This window comes from Struthio camelus, chromosome 15, assembly GCF_040807025.1.
Source record: "Struthio camelus isolate bStrCam1 chromosome 15, bStrCam1.hap1, whole genome shotgun sequence".
In the NCBI taxonomy this organism is placed as follows: Eukaryota; Metazoa; Chordata; class Aves; order Struthioniformes; family Struthionidae; genus Struthio; species Struthio camelus.
Genome location: NC_090956.1, coordinates 12,663,841 through 12,680,231, shown reverse-complemented (window position 1 = coordinate 12,680,231; position 16,391 = coordinate 12,663,841). Strand labels below are relative to the sequence as shown.

The 16,391-nt window shown below is 37.2% G+C and overlaps 1 protein-coding gene across 9 annotated transcripts in view; it reads right to left on the bottom strand.

Annotated features, from left to right (window-relative positions):
* MRTFB (myocardin related transcription factor B) overlaps window positions 1-16,391 on the bottom strand; it is a 110,729-nt gene that overhangs the window by 22,320 nt on the left and 72,018 nt on the right. For 5 of the 9 annotated variants that reach the window (XM_009683467.2, XM_068908814.1, XM_068908816.1 and 2 more), the window contains 5 exons: window positions 12,694-12,759; window positions 6,789-6,844; window positions 6,143-6,218; window positions 4,932-5,093; window positions 4,168-4,361 (listed from right to left, as the gene is read on the bottom strand). In XM_009683467.2, the coding sequence (XP_009681762.1) occupies window positions 4,168-4,361; window positions 4,932-5,093; window positions 6,143-6,218; window positions 6,789-6,844; window positions 12,694-12,759 (554 nt within the window). The remainder of the gene's footprint in view (window positions 1-4,167; window positions 4,362-4,931; window positions 5,094-6,142; window positions 6,219-6,788; window positions 6,845-12,693; window positions 12,760-16,391) is intronic. The other 4 variants (XM_068908815.1, XM_068908817.1, XM_009683475.2 and 1 more) reach the window with 1 other exon arrangement.

Below are 16,391 nucleotides of genomic sequence, written 5' to 3'. Positions count from 1 at the left end.
AGTTGATCTTTGAATCAAAATGTCATTTACTGTATTACCATAAAGCACAGAATTCTAATGATCTCATGAATGTCACTAGTTCTTAAAATTTTCTTTTCATGAAATTCCCTCTAAAAATCATTTAAAATGTTTGCTACTCCAGCTTATTCATTACATAATCTTTTGCCTTTCACCATGCTGATGCTTCTTGTACCTATACAAGAACTTCAGATAGACTATTCAGTCACCCTCTATAGGCTATGAAAACATCTGTATAACGACAACAAAACAAGACCCTTTAAAATAGATAAGCTAGTATCTTTCTAAAAATATTTCTTGAACTTCACAGTATTAGACAGCTTCCCTGCCATAAAGTAATTTACTTTTTCCTTACATCTTAAAATGATGCAAGTGATCTTAAAAGGTGATCTTAAAATACAAAGGACTGTTGGCTGTATGAAAAACAGACTTCTCAATTTTACTGCAAGTGTCAGTTTAGATGCCATGCATATCATTTACTTGTTAGGTTTTTAAATTTTAATTTAAAAAAACGAAATGAAAAGGTCTCACCTTCTTAATTTGATCACTTTATAAAACAATGTAAAGAATACTTCCTATGAACAGACCTTGTATTTTCAGTTACAGATAATATTATTTCTGGACCTCTTCTTATAACTGCACACAAGCATATAGCAGGTCAACAAGCTATGGTGAATATAGCAAGAAAACAATCATTACATTCTTTCTAATCAAGCAGAATTCTTTAGCTGTTCTAGAGATAACTGTTTAATATCTTCAGAATTATGAACACCAGAATCTGATATGTTTAGAGTAGCGTGGTTAAACACCTAATCCTTACCAGATGCTCAAACACGTAAAGTGAAAGGGAGTTTCAGGTCATCAGTCAACGTGAGCTGAAGGGTCTCAAAGTTATGCTACATTCTCTGAGGCCTGGAAATGTGCGGAGGAGGAAACCTTGAAAAGAGCCCTGGCTGCACTCCACTGTTCTCAAACCGTTCTTTCTATTTTCTGTTGTAATAACATGTAAAGTTTGTCAGAGGAAATTAAAGAGAATGAGAGAGCAATTTCCCAGATACATCTCCTGTAGAGACGTGCTGTGCTCTTACTCTTTATTTCAAAGGAACAACAAGGTAAGCATCTGTTTTATTCTGCAGAGGAGCAGCTTTGCATTGTATATACGTACGCCAAAGTGGCTGTAATACATTATGAAATTCATAAGCAGAAGATCGAAAGTTCCATTTGAAGTGCTTTTCAAATCAGCTTCAAGTGCTCTATTATTTTGTTGCTGCAATCACATATCTATCTCATGCTTCCTACTTGAATAGCTTTTGGCATGCATTGCTTTGAGTATTTTTATTTAACTCTCCATTAGGAAGCTAACTCTTTACTAAAGAATCTAATTGCATGTGGTTTGTTTTCAGTTCATTCAACACAAACTGTATTTTCTCGACATGAAACCTAATTCATGTCTTAATTTGCACAGCAGGGAACAATGAAATAAAATGGATGTACACTACTCTTTGTCCGGCACTGCTTTTGAGTATGAACTTTGCAATGCTTTTTGTATCTTATTGCAGCAATAAGAAAACCAATGAGAATAATTCCAGATCCTGAAATGTGGAATTGTAAAGGATCCCTGGTCATTACAACAATTAAGGCAATAACTTCCTTGGAGCACAGACAATATCTCATATATAATTTTACATTACTTTATACAGTAAGAACTTGAAACTCAGTTATGTCTGATCTTTTGTTTGTGTCATGTTACAAAAGTAATATAAAACTCTTATTCAACTTGCAGCACAGTTCCTTATGTAGAGCCCTGGCTTTGTTAAGAATCAGTTGGCAGTTTACATACACAAATAAATGTATTTTCCTAGAGCATGATTAAATAAAAGGATAAGCATGAAAATAATCCACCGTGCAGAGTTATGCATCTTTTCTCCTTTGTAAAGTTAAAAAAGAGATTAAGGAATCCTCTGAGGAAGCCCCTTGGAAAAAATCCAGTATAGATTATAGCTGATCAATATCAACCTGAGGAAGATTACAGACTTACAGCATTACTATTCACATATTGGTCAGATTTTGCTACAGTGGTAAATTTGAGAATAAACTATTCTATTACTTTAACTACAAAAAGGCTACAAAAGCTAAACAGTCTATTTACCAGGTACAGACCTGACTGAATGCAGTATTACTAAACTGCGGTAATTTATACATCATTGCATATATAACCCTGTGATGAAAACCGAAATCTTTCCATCAAAGAAATTATTGAAACAAACATGGACAGTCCAGTAAAACGCACCAAGAGACAAAAATAATTCTTCTGTAGTATTACAGCTGCTTTCATTTCGGTATAACAAGAAAATGGGTTTACTGGGAGCAACAGTAATTCAGTATAAAGGACTTCTAGGATACAAGACTGCTTATCAACAAACAAGAAAAAATTTGATCCAGCCACTGATTCAGCATTGATCTAAGGCAAATTTTTTATTGTTTTAAATTTCAATAAACAAGCCAATTGTTCCTCTAGGCAGGTAAGACTCAGAATATAAGCAAAATTTGGAACTCATCTCTGTCAGTCCCTAATAACAAGCTGTTAATGAGTGGAGACCCGCGCTAAGTCCTCCCATATGATATAAGCTCAGAGAATTTAGAGTTCCATTATTCAACCTAGCAAGTCCACACTTCTGGAATCTCTAATGAGACCTAATCTAACAATCCTAAGAAAAATAAAACTGGTAATACAAAATCAAAACGTCTAAAAATATTTTCAAAATGTTTCGATGTTTTCAAAAAGGAAAGCATAAATATACAGAGCCACAGATCCTATTGATGTCAGTGTGTTATTACACAACATATACTTATTATGCACAATAGTTACTGTAAAAGTAGAACATGCACAAATAGCAAGATGTTGAAATGAATGGTGTTGTACAGTGCATGTTATGTGCACTATGCAACAAAGGAAAGCTCTTGCTAAAGGGTCCAAAAAACCCAAGTAAATTGGGTGGCAGGAGGGAAGCGGCAGTTTGAAAGAACATTAAGAAGTAAATGGCAGACTAATAACAACTACTAACCTATTTTCATGAAAACAAATGGATTCATTTGAAAACATTCAGATTCATTCACAGAAGTCAACTGGAAGTTTAGTTGTGTTTAATTGCCTCATGACATCCACAAGAGGCAAATAACATCATGAGTGTGGCTAGTGCTAGGGGTGTTTGCTGAGTGTTCAGCTAATTGATGTCAGAGAACATAAAACAGCTCTGCTTGCCTTTCCCTCCACTGAAGCCCCAATTTGAGGGCTCTTTCTCTCTCCAGCCAAAAAATTTCATGAAGGTTGCAGAAATCTAGTTAAGAGTGAAGATGAATTCTCCTCATTCAAATTGGGCTCGTTCATTTCAGACCACAAATTAAATTATTTTAAGAAGTGTTCTCTTTCAAAACTCATTTTTGCAAGTCTTGTTAAAAATACACAAGTGTTTCTTTCAAATCCAGTTTTCTCTCAACAGTGGACAATAAGTTTAACTTTAAACCACTCAGTCAAAATTACACTTTTGTGGCGAAACTATTCTTCAAAAACCTCACACATTTGACTGTTTTTTCCGTTGTTTGTAAATAGTTCAAGAAGACACCAAAGCCCTCACAGAAAACAAACACAAAGATTACTTTTATTTCTTAAATACTGAATTCTGTAGAAAGAATTTTAAGACTGTGTGAAAGAAATTTAAATTATGTGGAAAAACGTTATTTTTATGGTATTTTCTAGAGATAGCAGAGCTGATGTCAACTGTTGTTTTAACTAAGTTTAATTCTAAAATGCAAGTTCAAGCCCTGGCCCAAAATGAAGATAGACATTAAGTAATCAATAGCAGCTGGAGTAAACCATGAATATGTCATTTTAAACAACTTCCGGGAAAGCTGTAGATGTTCTACACAAATAAAGAATTTCAGTGAATATACTGCTCCGCTACAGCCTATGGGTATTGCACCACTGCCAGGAACCAAGCCAGAAGTCTAGTCTGTAAACTCCTCAGCACAAAATGGAGTTCCAGACACTCCTTTGCAACAACAGATGTATTCATTGCATATGAAAGTATGCCCCATTTATATAGTACCAAAACAAAAAATGTCCCATAGCGATTTTGTTTCAACACTTACACACAGTACCTGTGCTGAAGTAGCAGCATTTGGTGTTACTGGTGATGGTGAGTCACTGGCTTTTGGCTCACCAGGGGAAGCTGTGGAACCCTGGGATTCTTGGCTCGCTGGCTGATCTGGTGATAGAGCATCACTGCTGTCTTCATCAAATGAATAATCATCCAAAGCTTGAGGATAATTCTCTTGTCCAACTGCTAAAATGTTTAGGAAGAAACAAGCAAAAACAATTATTTTAAAAATTATATAAATTAAATCTAGACTTTGGTAGGAGAATTAGCTATTTGCTGGAAACTGATCAGATTTCAGGACAATCAAATCATATAGTACACAAGTACTAATTGTGTTTTTAATATAATGAAAGCCATATTAGATCATAATCAAGGGACTGATAAAACCAAGTGCATAACAGAAGTTCTTCCTAATAGGAGATGAATAGGTATGTTCAACACATTTGCAGTATACGTGAACATATGTGACCCTTAATTAATCTGTCTTAAGTGTCTATGGTTAATTTGTAAGAATTTTTATTAAGAAACAAGTATTTTCAAGAGGAATATTGTACTTCAGCTGTGTAATTTAAACAGTTTTGAAGTAAAAAATGCACAGCCTTCAATTAAAGGATAACAGAGTAAAGGACTCAGAAGCTGACAGAGTAAGAGCTAACGAACTTCAAGAATGTTTTCCTGTGGTGAATGTTACTCTCAAGAGTGATTTTCTGTACTACTATAATGATAACAGATACAAGCTGTGGCTGTCCTACTTGCCTATAATTGCTTCTTTAACACTGGAGTCTACAGGAAGAATATTTTTTTCAACCAGTTCCATAGGGCCAGGCCTCTGAGCAATCTTCTCATTCAGATCATCTGCCAGCCGAGCTCTCTTCAGTTTCATCTGAGTGGCTTGCAGTGAAGGCTCTGCAAATGTCTCTAAAAGACACGTTGATTTAAGTATTCTGCTCCATTTATTTTCCAATTTCAAGATAACCAGCAAAGTGTTTCATCTCTGCAAAAACCATTCTACTTGTATCAAAATTAGGCAAGTATTATTTTGAAATTAAAAATCCCTATCTCCAAACATTCTGAAATCAAGCAAAATAAGATTTTTTGAGTAGATGTTTTTCATTCCCGTGACCATGCTTTTTTATAAATACATCCTCTTTATAATAGCAGTAACACTTCTGGTAAATGTTTGTATAACGTCCAATCATAAAGCAGAAAATACAAAATAGATAATGCTAGTTATGAACGTAAATATAGCTCATACCGGTAAACCTTTACAGCAGCAAATGGTAAAGCTTTAACCGATACTTAATTTTTGGATTCTCTTTTGCCAAACTAATCTTAAAAAGTTTACCTTTACAAATAGCTTCTAGCACAAATTTGAGAGTCTTCAAAATTGTATTTCAGTGACAGTATGCAGGTGGATTATCAACATGGAGCTCAGTATCCAAATGCATGTTTTGAAAATTAACAGATATTAAATTGACTTTGGTAAAGGTTATTTGGTAATTTCTAAATTTGGCAAAATTATGGCCAAAATGCACGAATACAGCCCCATTTATTAAAAAAAGCTATTGTTTCAAATTACCTGAGCGACAAGGAAAATAAAAAGGAACAGTAAAAGTCAAGTTTACTAAGGGTTATTTTTTGGAAAAAAAAAAGTTACATAAAGCATAAGGTTATTTTAGGGTAACTAGTAGAAGTGGAAGTGCTGTATATTATGTGTACGTACTTCATGGTGTAATTACCATTATAGAATAAAAGCAACATGCACTTGCAAACAAATACACAGTTGAGAATAGTTTCACTACCATACATCTGCCTACTATCGTACAGATTTAGAATGCAGATTACAACAGATACACCGTAGAAGTGGAGAAACACAGTATATAAATCTTTATAAATGATTCACATCAAAGCCTAGTTCAGTTAGGCCCAAAGTTAAAGTTTGAAAAAGAAGCTCTCTGGGTACATACCTTCTAGGATGTGCATTCTGACCAGCTCAGACCGATCTGGTCTGCTACGAATCTTGTGCTTCAAAAAATTTTCAGTCTTTAAGGAAATAAAGAACATTACATTAGCATTTACTAGAAAAAGCACAAAGTAGTTGGTATACTGATAAAGCACTGATGTGCAATCAGTGAATATCTGCAGCTTATGTTGCCTTTGGATAAATGGACTTCACTATTGGAACAGTTGTACTAGAGATTTACTTATTTTGAATTACAGTCTTCCCCAAACAAGTTAGAAACGCTTCTGGATTTTATCCCATAATTCCACACTAGACCACAACAGTATATATTAGAAGTTTGCTACAGAAATACAGTGCACGTGTCATTTCAACCCAAGTATTCTGTCCTTGGACTGTAGGAAGATATCAATTAGAATATGACCATGTTTCATCCCCCCACCTGCTTGACCTATGAACGATTAAGAAACTTCCTCTGAGATTTGATACTTAGATTTGATAGGTCTGATAGATTTTATTTTAATGGATTCTTCCAAGATACAAGTAGGTATACAAGCATAGTGTTAATAACTTTTTCATGTAATCAAAGAATTCAGTACCACATACAACTGGCATTTTCACATGTTAACAGCAAGTTCACGCAAAGTGTTTACCCTGGCTCGTTCCAAGCTCTTTATCTGCTCATGGAATGCAGCTGGACTTTTCAAAGCTGTGAACGGAAAGAAAAAGTTAAATTGACAGGACACGATTTCCAAAGAAATATCCTAATCTGTAAACTTCTGTGGGTATTCAGCAGCATCGCAAAGCTGTGTTTGCATCTGACCAGGCTTACACGTTTGATTCATGCCAGTTATACTTGCTTATATTCAACAAAGATGATTATCATTCCTATGCAGAGTACTTGGAATATATGATTTTACCAGATGTTACTCTGTTACAATTAACTATGTTAACACTAGGTACACTGGTGTCTATTTAGCAAAACTGTTCCACAGTAAAAATTTTATAAGGTAGTGTTCAGAAGGCCAAAATACCGTTTTGTTTATTCCACTGTATTACTATCCATCTATACTTTATCTTGCTGCTATTACAGACAGCTGAATTGTCCCTTAAAAACTGTTCATGCTGCTTTTTTAAAATACTGTAGGAAATCAAAAATGTTCAGATCAGAAGTGGGTTAGAAAACAGAACAATCCCACAGTATGTCTCAATTCAAAGCGATTTTCAACTAAATACAAGATTAAATAAAAAATCTAGAGCAACATATTTGATAAATTGTATTCTTCTCCCTACTAGTGAGGTCTATTAGTATCCAAACAGCAAGGAGGTATTCTGAGAGCCTACTGTCTAGCGTAAAAATCATGCAACAGCAGCAGAAAGCCCCTCTGTGCTTCTGAAAAACAAACAGGTAAATTATGGCATCACAGAAGTAGAAAGGACCTCATCTGGCTCTCGATGAGGAATCACCTAGCTCTTCTCTGTCCCAAACACACAATAAGCAGGGGCAGACATTGCTGACAGAAATCTATATTGTCTTTCAAAACTCTCAGAGCAAGATAATGCCAGCATACCACAAGCTTGGTTCTCCCTTGCTGTGATTTAAATCTGCTATTTCTTTTCTACTTACCACAAAGAAAGCTTACTTACCCGTAACTGGCGATTTTTTATTTTGTGGTATGGGTTTTTGTCATATGTGCATTCTAACAGTGCGTATATTTGTGCTTTGTTACTTAAGACCCAGCACATTATTCACAGAGGGCAAACTCTTCATACCTCTTGCTGCTTAGCAAGAAAGTTGAAGTACGTATCTTGCTATTTAATTGCTCTCAACCATACGGCTGTATCTGGAATAATTTTGAGAGAACGTGAACTGCACATCTCAAAGAACATCAGTTACCATAAATACTTTCTCCAAGTGGGTCTACATGTTTTGATAGTGGGGAACCCTGAGCAATAAGCCTCTCCACCTGGGTGGATCCCAGCCTCCTTTACACAAACAGTGCTTGGTGCTGGGCAAAAGACGCCTGTATCAATCCTCAATATGTTCTGGGTGTTCTGCATTAGGACAGCTGCACCTGCAGAGGCCGCAAAGAGAAAGTCCTCCTGTGCTAACAGAAGTCCCCCAAGCTCTGGCAGAACGTACTCTGATCAAAGCTACTATGAGAATGGTCTGGATGCAGCCTGCAACAGCAGGCTTTAATATAAACATATAAATAATTCCTGCTGCACAGAAAAAGCCCAGATTCTGGATTTCTCAGTGGTAGATACAAACAGCTTAGAAAGAATCTGGGCCAGTGGAAGCTTCAGAAAGCTCTCCTGCCACTGCAAGTGTGAAACATGCATTCAGCCCTAAAAACATGAATCTTATGGACGAAAGCTGGCAGGCTCATTGCCTGGTTACAGTGCGACATCAACAGTATCTTAGGACAGAATCTGGAGGATGTAATGTGGGATGAGTCATAAATATGCAATTTTCTCTGTCTCTTGAAGCAGAAATAATAGCAACCAGAAAAGCCACCGTCAGGGACAAAAGTGAGAAAGATGCATTAGAATCCATATCATTTGGTTCAAATCCCACCAGGAATCTGCATCCCAAACACAGGCATACATTCTGATGAGGTCTCAAGGCCTTTATTAACCATAGGGTAAAAATATACAGAAGCTTGCTGATTAAACAGTGACAGAAAGAGATAACCTCAAGGGGGGGCTTCGACCAAATTAAAGAAAATTACTGACTTCTTCCTACATAATCAGGATTAAACAGTGAAGCAGGAGCCAAAATAAAAAGAGCACTACACAGTAAAACCCAGCCAGCTCACATAATGGAATATATAAGCCTAGTGGATTCCTTCCTGTTGTTAGCTGAAAGTCCTTAAAAAAAAAAAAAAAAAAGGCACTCATTACACTTTGAACTAGAAAGAAGGAAACCCTTCAGACAACGATACACAGTAAAATACTGTATTTCTCTCAAAAGGCTGGTGCAGGTAGCTGGCTGCAGGACTAGAGACTATGTTTGCTGTATCAGGAAAATGGTGCAGGAATTTGCAGGAGACCATATGCAGCTATTCTGTCAGAGCTGGCTGTCAGGTGTCTCTTGCTGATATCTGGGGAAAAGTCTGAAAAAAATGATTTGTAACTTGAATTTTTAACTGGAGACAAGGCCTGGTAATTCTCCAGGTGAAACCGAAGCAAAGCCAAATAGTAAGGTCACTTGTCCTCACTTTTTTCCAGAGGCTGTCAATCGTGTGCTCCTTTTTCTAGGGGAAAGCAATTGCAGATCTCTCTGATGTCGTGAGGAGAGTAGGAGGAACTGAATAGGTATAAAACCAGTTCACTTCTCTAGATGCTGAGTACAGCCCTGTAACTCTCCCTGCCCTGGAACACATTAGACCAGCAAGTTCTACATTTTGAACTGGACTGATTAAAGCAGGAAACCTGTCACACATTACAAGAAATTCTTGGTATCCCTTGGTTGTCCAGGTATGTTGGCCCTTGTATTTCTTCCTATAGCAAGAGGAAGAATTTTCCAAGAATCACCACTCCCTTGATGAGGTCCAGAATGAGGTATTTTTGAGCTCAAGAGGTGCATTAACTGTCCTTTGCGTATGCTGGTGGACAGTTTCCCAGTTGCCTGGGTTTAAAAACATTTGCTGCCAGAAGGGAAAGTGGAAGGAAGAGGCCAATGCAACTGTAATGTCTCTGGAACCCAGTGCTCCTTATGATGAGCCACATGCACATTGTCTCCAGAACTGAATTATTTTTTTGTTATCTCGGTAAAAGAAAATAGTACCACTGCTGATGAGAGTCACGAGAGAAGATGCGTCACTGTTCTGCTGTAACGTACGCCACAGAAGGAAAGTAAGGCCCCTAACATTAAAGGTAGAGCACCAGAGAAATATATCAGCAAAACCGTGGTGGCAGTGTTTTATTTATTCCAGCATGAATATTCAAGTAATCACAGTCACTACTGGTGCAGTCACCTGATGCAGACGCATCAGCAGTGCCTAGCCAACGTGTTTGCATTCTGCAGTATTCAGCCAAAACAACTGTCCAAGTCCCACTATCAACTGGTGGTAAAGCAGACAAGTGGCAGTGGACTTGCGGTCCTTGAGAGAAGAAAGAAATGTCTTTTAGCTGGTGCTGAGGAATATGCGTTGCCTACATGACAAGCCTTGGCAGCAGTTCAGCGGACCTGGCAGTGTCTGGGACAGCCAGAGGAAGGGAAAGAGGAAGACAGTCTTTTCACATAAGACTATTTGAGCAATTTATCCCTGGACAGACTGCATGAGGAGTCTTCAGAGGTACCAGTGACGGACCTGAACAGCCAGGCTAGATGCTGTACTGTCTGGGAGACTATCAACAAAGGATTAGACAAAGCTTTAGTTGTGAAATTAAGCAGATGATTCTGGAACTTGAGCTCCTGCTCACATCTCACTCAAGGCTTGATAAAACTTGCAAATATGGCACTTGGAAGCATGCCTGTCACTGAGGCAGTACAGACACTTGTAAAATGGATCTGGTGATGATGGGATATGATCCTCACTGGAGGGTACACAAGTCTTCTCATGGCTAGCCGCTAAATAGGAGAAAAAAGCAAACACTACTACTCAGCTAGAGATAATATTGAGTGCTTCATCTCAACCGGGTGGTTGAAAGGAAGTGACGTGGCAACGTGCATGATCCACCTCGCTTGCCATACACCTAGCAGAGGTAAGATAATGCAAAACAGTCTTCAACGCTTTGTGACAGTTTAGAAGTTCTTTCCAAGGTTTCACTCAAAGAGAAACAGATCATTCAATTCCTGAAGATTATCAACCCTACAGCCCTGAGAAGGTGAAGGTGATGTAGCAACGCAATCTAAAGTCTGCTGAGTACTCAGAAATCTTGGAGAGATTAATTTTAAGACACCGTGCCTTCAAGCTAGAATTCGATAATGCATACTAGGCTATCGATGATAACTTGATACAGTTTTGATACACTTTCAATGGCTTTCAATAGTTGTTTACTAGGATCAATTTTCACAGTTAAATCTTGCTACAGCTTGGACCTGTTTTCTGGAGCCGAGTCTCATCCCACACTGTCAACTTGAGGTTCATAGACCAAAGGCCAACGTTTCAGATACATGCAGGGGAGGGTGGTGGTAAAAATGTTCAAGCTCACACCTAAGATGGATTCTCAATATTTTCTGTGCATTCCTCATTCTGAGGGATGATATCCAGTAGATGTTACACTAAACAATTAGTATATTCATTGGGAGCCCGAGCACAGGAACACTAAAACGTCCCTAAAGAGACGCAGATGAATTCTAGGCCACGAAAGTTTCCTCCCGTGATGATCAGATTGATTTTAGGTATCCTTGTGCTGCTGAAACAACTACGAATTCTAGCAGTTTGAAATCAATAAAGGGGAAAATGGACCCTGCAACTGCATAAAGCATGCAAATTATTTACTTTCAAAATACAGTGCGGCAAGTTCAGACATACAAACATAATAAATATCCAAATTTACAAACATTATTTGCTTATCAAAACAATATCTTGAAAGATAAACTGTAATTAAATTCAAATGGTAGAACAGAGTTAGAGATAAAAATGGTTTACTGAAGAACTGGTAACTTGCAGCACAGATGTCGAGGACGGCAGGTCGTCAGGCCAAAGAGCAGTTCAGCATTACAGACTCTTGAAAGCGTAAGTATGCCTTTGATTGTATTTAAGATTTAAGGATTTTTGGTGAAGCTGCTGCCTTGGCGAGACACTTCACATTAAGGTGATCAGCAGCATCTTAACTCTTCCAAAGATAGCATCTAATGGCATTCATTGAATTTCTAACAGTATGTTACCTCTATTGTTGAAGAGAGGAATACAAACCACTCTTAGACCACCTTGGATAGTTTGCCAGATGTGACAGACTGGACAGGTACTTTTGGCATCTGGAAAAAACGTTATCTTCTAAAAACAAACAAAAAAATCGTATCCCTGCAACTTTAAACTCAGTGATGGCATGAAAGGCCTGGGCACAAAAGCTTCTGCATGAGGTCACATGATCCCGGGTGCTCCCAGCCTAAGCCACAGGCTCTGGCCCTGCAGCATGGCAGCTGCTTCGCTCCAGCTCTGTCACAGGGGTGTTGGCACAGGAGCCAGGATTTGTGTGTGTGCTTCCCTGTGTTCTGCTTTTGGCTTGGTAACCCTTGCCATCGTACCCTTGAAAGACTGCTGCCTTTGTTATTAATGTCAATTCACTTGCCAGATATAATTCAGTTTGTTTCAGTGAGATTAGCCACAGTTTAAAATGAGAAAATAAAAGGAGAATCAGACTACGTTATGTCTGCAAATCCTTGTATTTTCACCACAAGGCCATTTCAACTGACAAATTGGTTAAGTGTGGCAAATTAAATTCATGCTCATTTATATTACCAAAGGAATCCAATGGGTGTTATCACATGATCAAGTTATTTTTAAGGATTTTTAAAGAAATGTTCATCTTCATTATTTTACCTATTCAATCCATAATTAATACAGTAGGAGCAATACAAATTACTAGAAATAAAGTAAATCTTACGTGGCATGATGCCCTGGTCCACCAGCTGTTCTCGTGTCCGCCTTTGCTGTAGCCTTAGCTGAAGTACTGATAAAAGAAAACAATCATTCATTCCTGTGTAAGCACACCATCCCTCTTAAAGTGCAAAAAGAGAAACATTCAAAAAGATACTAAGTATCTTTAGAAATATTTTTAGAAATATTTTTGCTACTGCCTGACAGTAAACTCCAAGACACCTATCGTTAAGGATCAAATGCTAATAACGTAATTAAGATCAATTGCTTCCAATCCCTGTTTATGTTGCACTTTGTTGCTTTTTTGTCATATCCAATAAAGAGACTGTATTTCACATATTAATGCGCTTTTCCTAACTTATTACCTAGGTCTTCTAAGAGGTATTTAGCAACATTAAAATTTAGATTTTAAAATTCTAAATTTAATTTTTTTGCTACAACACTATTGCAGAATAGAAACAAAAAAAATATAGTGAGCATACAGTTTTGATTTATTTTAAAGAGTTTGTAACATAAATTACAACATGCAATGATTATATAACCTTCTTACATATGTTACACCAATCTCAAATGACTGCAGTATGCTAAAATATAAACGTTGTTTGTAGAGCACTTTAAAAGATAAACTGTGTATGTCTGATTGATTGCTTTTTTTTTTTTTTTAAATGTAAAGGCTTATTTTATATCTAAGTAAATCTTGCTCAAATACAAGAAACTGAAGAGAAGGCAGCTTTTACCTGACTTAATCACAATAATCCAAGGAGTAATACAGTCAAGAACAGGCGTTTTCTTTGCTCCAAACTGGAGAAAATGCCGTTTTCCTGACTAATGGAGAGATGTACTTTTTTAATTTAAGGACCAAATAAATCCAATATTGTCAAATTTGGAAAGGATCTCGTTTAAACTTTCAGAGGTAACTTTTATGTTTCATTAAATTTCATAAAATGTTACAAAGGTTATCATCATTATTATTACTGTAAGTATAACTACTAAAAGATACATTAAATACTATACCAGAAACTCTACAAAAATGAGGAAAGAGAGAAAATAAAGGCATGGCCCACAACTTAGTTTGACCAGTTGAAATAATTTTAAATAAATGTTTGGAATCTTTTAGTAAGACCATCTAAACTGAGCCAGACTTTTAATTTAGTAGACAACATAAATTTTAAGATTTAAAATATTAAGGTTGAATCCTGAAAGCTGCCTTTTTCATGTGAAAAAAATCATGTTTTAATAGGAAACGTATCTAGTAATACATATGTATATATATGGCAACGTTATTAAAAGGTAGTAACATACAGTGAAATTCGAGTCTGACAATAACTATTTTTAACTGTATAAATAAGGAGAGCTACTCTTAAGTAACACAGAAAAGGGGTAGGGCAAACTGGGCCCTTCCAGCTAATTTACTTTAGTAGCCATTTCCAGGATGTCATTAAGTTGCAGGACTGTTTTTTTCTGCCGTTAATTACCTCTGCCTCAGAGAGACATACACAAGTTTGAGATTAACAGGGGTCTCGTATCTGATAGCCACAAACAACTATCTACTTCTGTGACTCTGAACAATAAAAAGTTTAAAATGCTTTATTTCTTTGCTAGATACTCGGATCTGGCAGGATACCGAAACGTAACTCAAGCAATACCCAGTTCTAGCTACCTGCTAAAAAAGATGACTCAATAAATGGCCTAACTTTCCACTGCCCCTTCTACAGGGCTACGCTCAACACTGCTATTGTTAACCAAGCCACTGCTGCTCTAAGGGTTCTCTTCAAAGTCTCCCATGTTGCTTAGACAAAGTCCTCACAGCTTCAAAGATTTGGGCCTTTTGATGTAAATCTGCCCTGTTCAAACAAACAAACCCACCTCACAAACAACACCACTCCAAAGAAACAGTTCTTAATTTCTTTGTTGTTACTTCCCTTCTCCTTGTTTCTATGCCAATTTTTCATAGTACTTCATCTCTTGGCCACGTGACATAGCTGCTATCCTAACGTGAAATTTCACTTCTTGTTCTGAAGCCTGGCTTGGTCAAGAAAAGAGTATTGAAAAAACGTAATATTTGCATTCTCAAATTCTCCCTTGACAGTTTATGGATGCATGATTATGACGTGCTGTTCCTATTGTACTTCACAAGGAAACAAAACAAACTAATGCATTGTCCAGAACATCAAAATGAATGTAATTTCTAAAAAATTAGGCTAAGCACAAAGCTCATTGTTTTCAAATTTTAAAAGGAATCAGCTTGCTTCCTGTTCCACAGTACAGGAAGGATACTCTGGCTAAAGCATTAAGACTGGGAATAGCAAGTTAAATCTTGAAAATAAGGATGTTATTGCCTTATGTCATACAACACTGAGAATTTAAATGCAAACATTTAAGGGATGTGCCACAGCAGTTCAGTTGGTGCTTTAAAATACTGCTATACAACATAAGAATTACAAAGGACAGAGATGACAGAGGGTAAAAGTAAAACCAGTAAAATGTAAAGTGAGGCAAAGTTATTGAAAATTTCCTGAGTTCTTGTGGAAGCCTAAGAATACTTGCTTTAAGTAGTGATTTTTTTTTCTTTTTGAGTAATAATAAGTTTTAACTAACTCTAAAAGAAATTAAATATAACTGCAGAAATACTCTATAGAAGCTTGAAGATTTAGATGATTTGCTTTTGTTGTTAATTTCACGTTGCTCCCAGCGAGTCTGCACCTCTTCACGTGAGGTCTTCTACAAGCAGATGCAAGCTTGCACCTGTACTGTGAACCTGCTCCGACAGTACTGTGACACCTCCTCTCAGGAGCGCTTCCTAGGTTAGGTCTGGCTGTGTATTACAGACAGCTGCATGCTCCCCTTGAGTTCAGAGCATGATCTCTCATCTTTCTGCAGAAAACCACAAGGGTTTAAAAGTCCAACTGGTCTAATCTGTCCAAAAAACTGGGATTAAGTGTGTGCAAACATACGTTTCCAGTGTGCAAACTGTACATCCAACTTAAAAATCTACAAAGTTTATACAAATAACTGAATTAATAAAAATAATACATCAGGTCAGGATTTAATGCACATTCCTACAGAAAACTACAAGAAACGCAACTTTCGACAGACTGTTTTACGACATTAAGCTCGTATCCCTGGGCTTATTTCTAAGAATCTCCTACTGTGTTAGCACCGAGCAATGAGAAATCCACTCGGGGATGTCGAGGAAAGAGCTGCTATACCGCATCAGGTAACCAAGGCAGTCAGGATCAGTGGTGCTTCTCAAGGATGCTCTCACCTGCAACGCAGTGGGTCAACAAGCAAACGCTAGTGGTGTTACAACAGATAAAGGAATGCTCTCATTGATGTGAGCCATCTACCAACGTATAACAGGCAAGTCATCTATTAGGAAAAAAAGACATTTGGTGGTATTTGGTACTTCTGATTGTGAATGTGCTTTTTACTAGGATTTTTTATTTCCTGAGCTTTATCACAAACCCCATTTTTGTAGCTGTAGCTGGTTCAGCCATGGCTACTTAAACATCACTAGTGTAGTGCTTTCAAATACTAGTGAACAGAAGTGGGAAAATTAAACACAACTTGCAAATAGGCCTCCACACCCAGTAGCATCACACTAGTTTGCATGGTTGTAACATCAGTTTGAAAGCCTTCACTCCTCCACAGATATGGCCAGCTGTCTAAACTGGAAAGTTATTATGTAGGAAGTATACACATTAG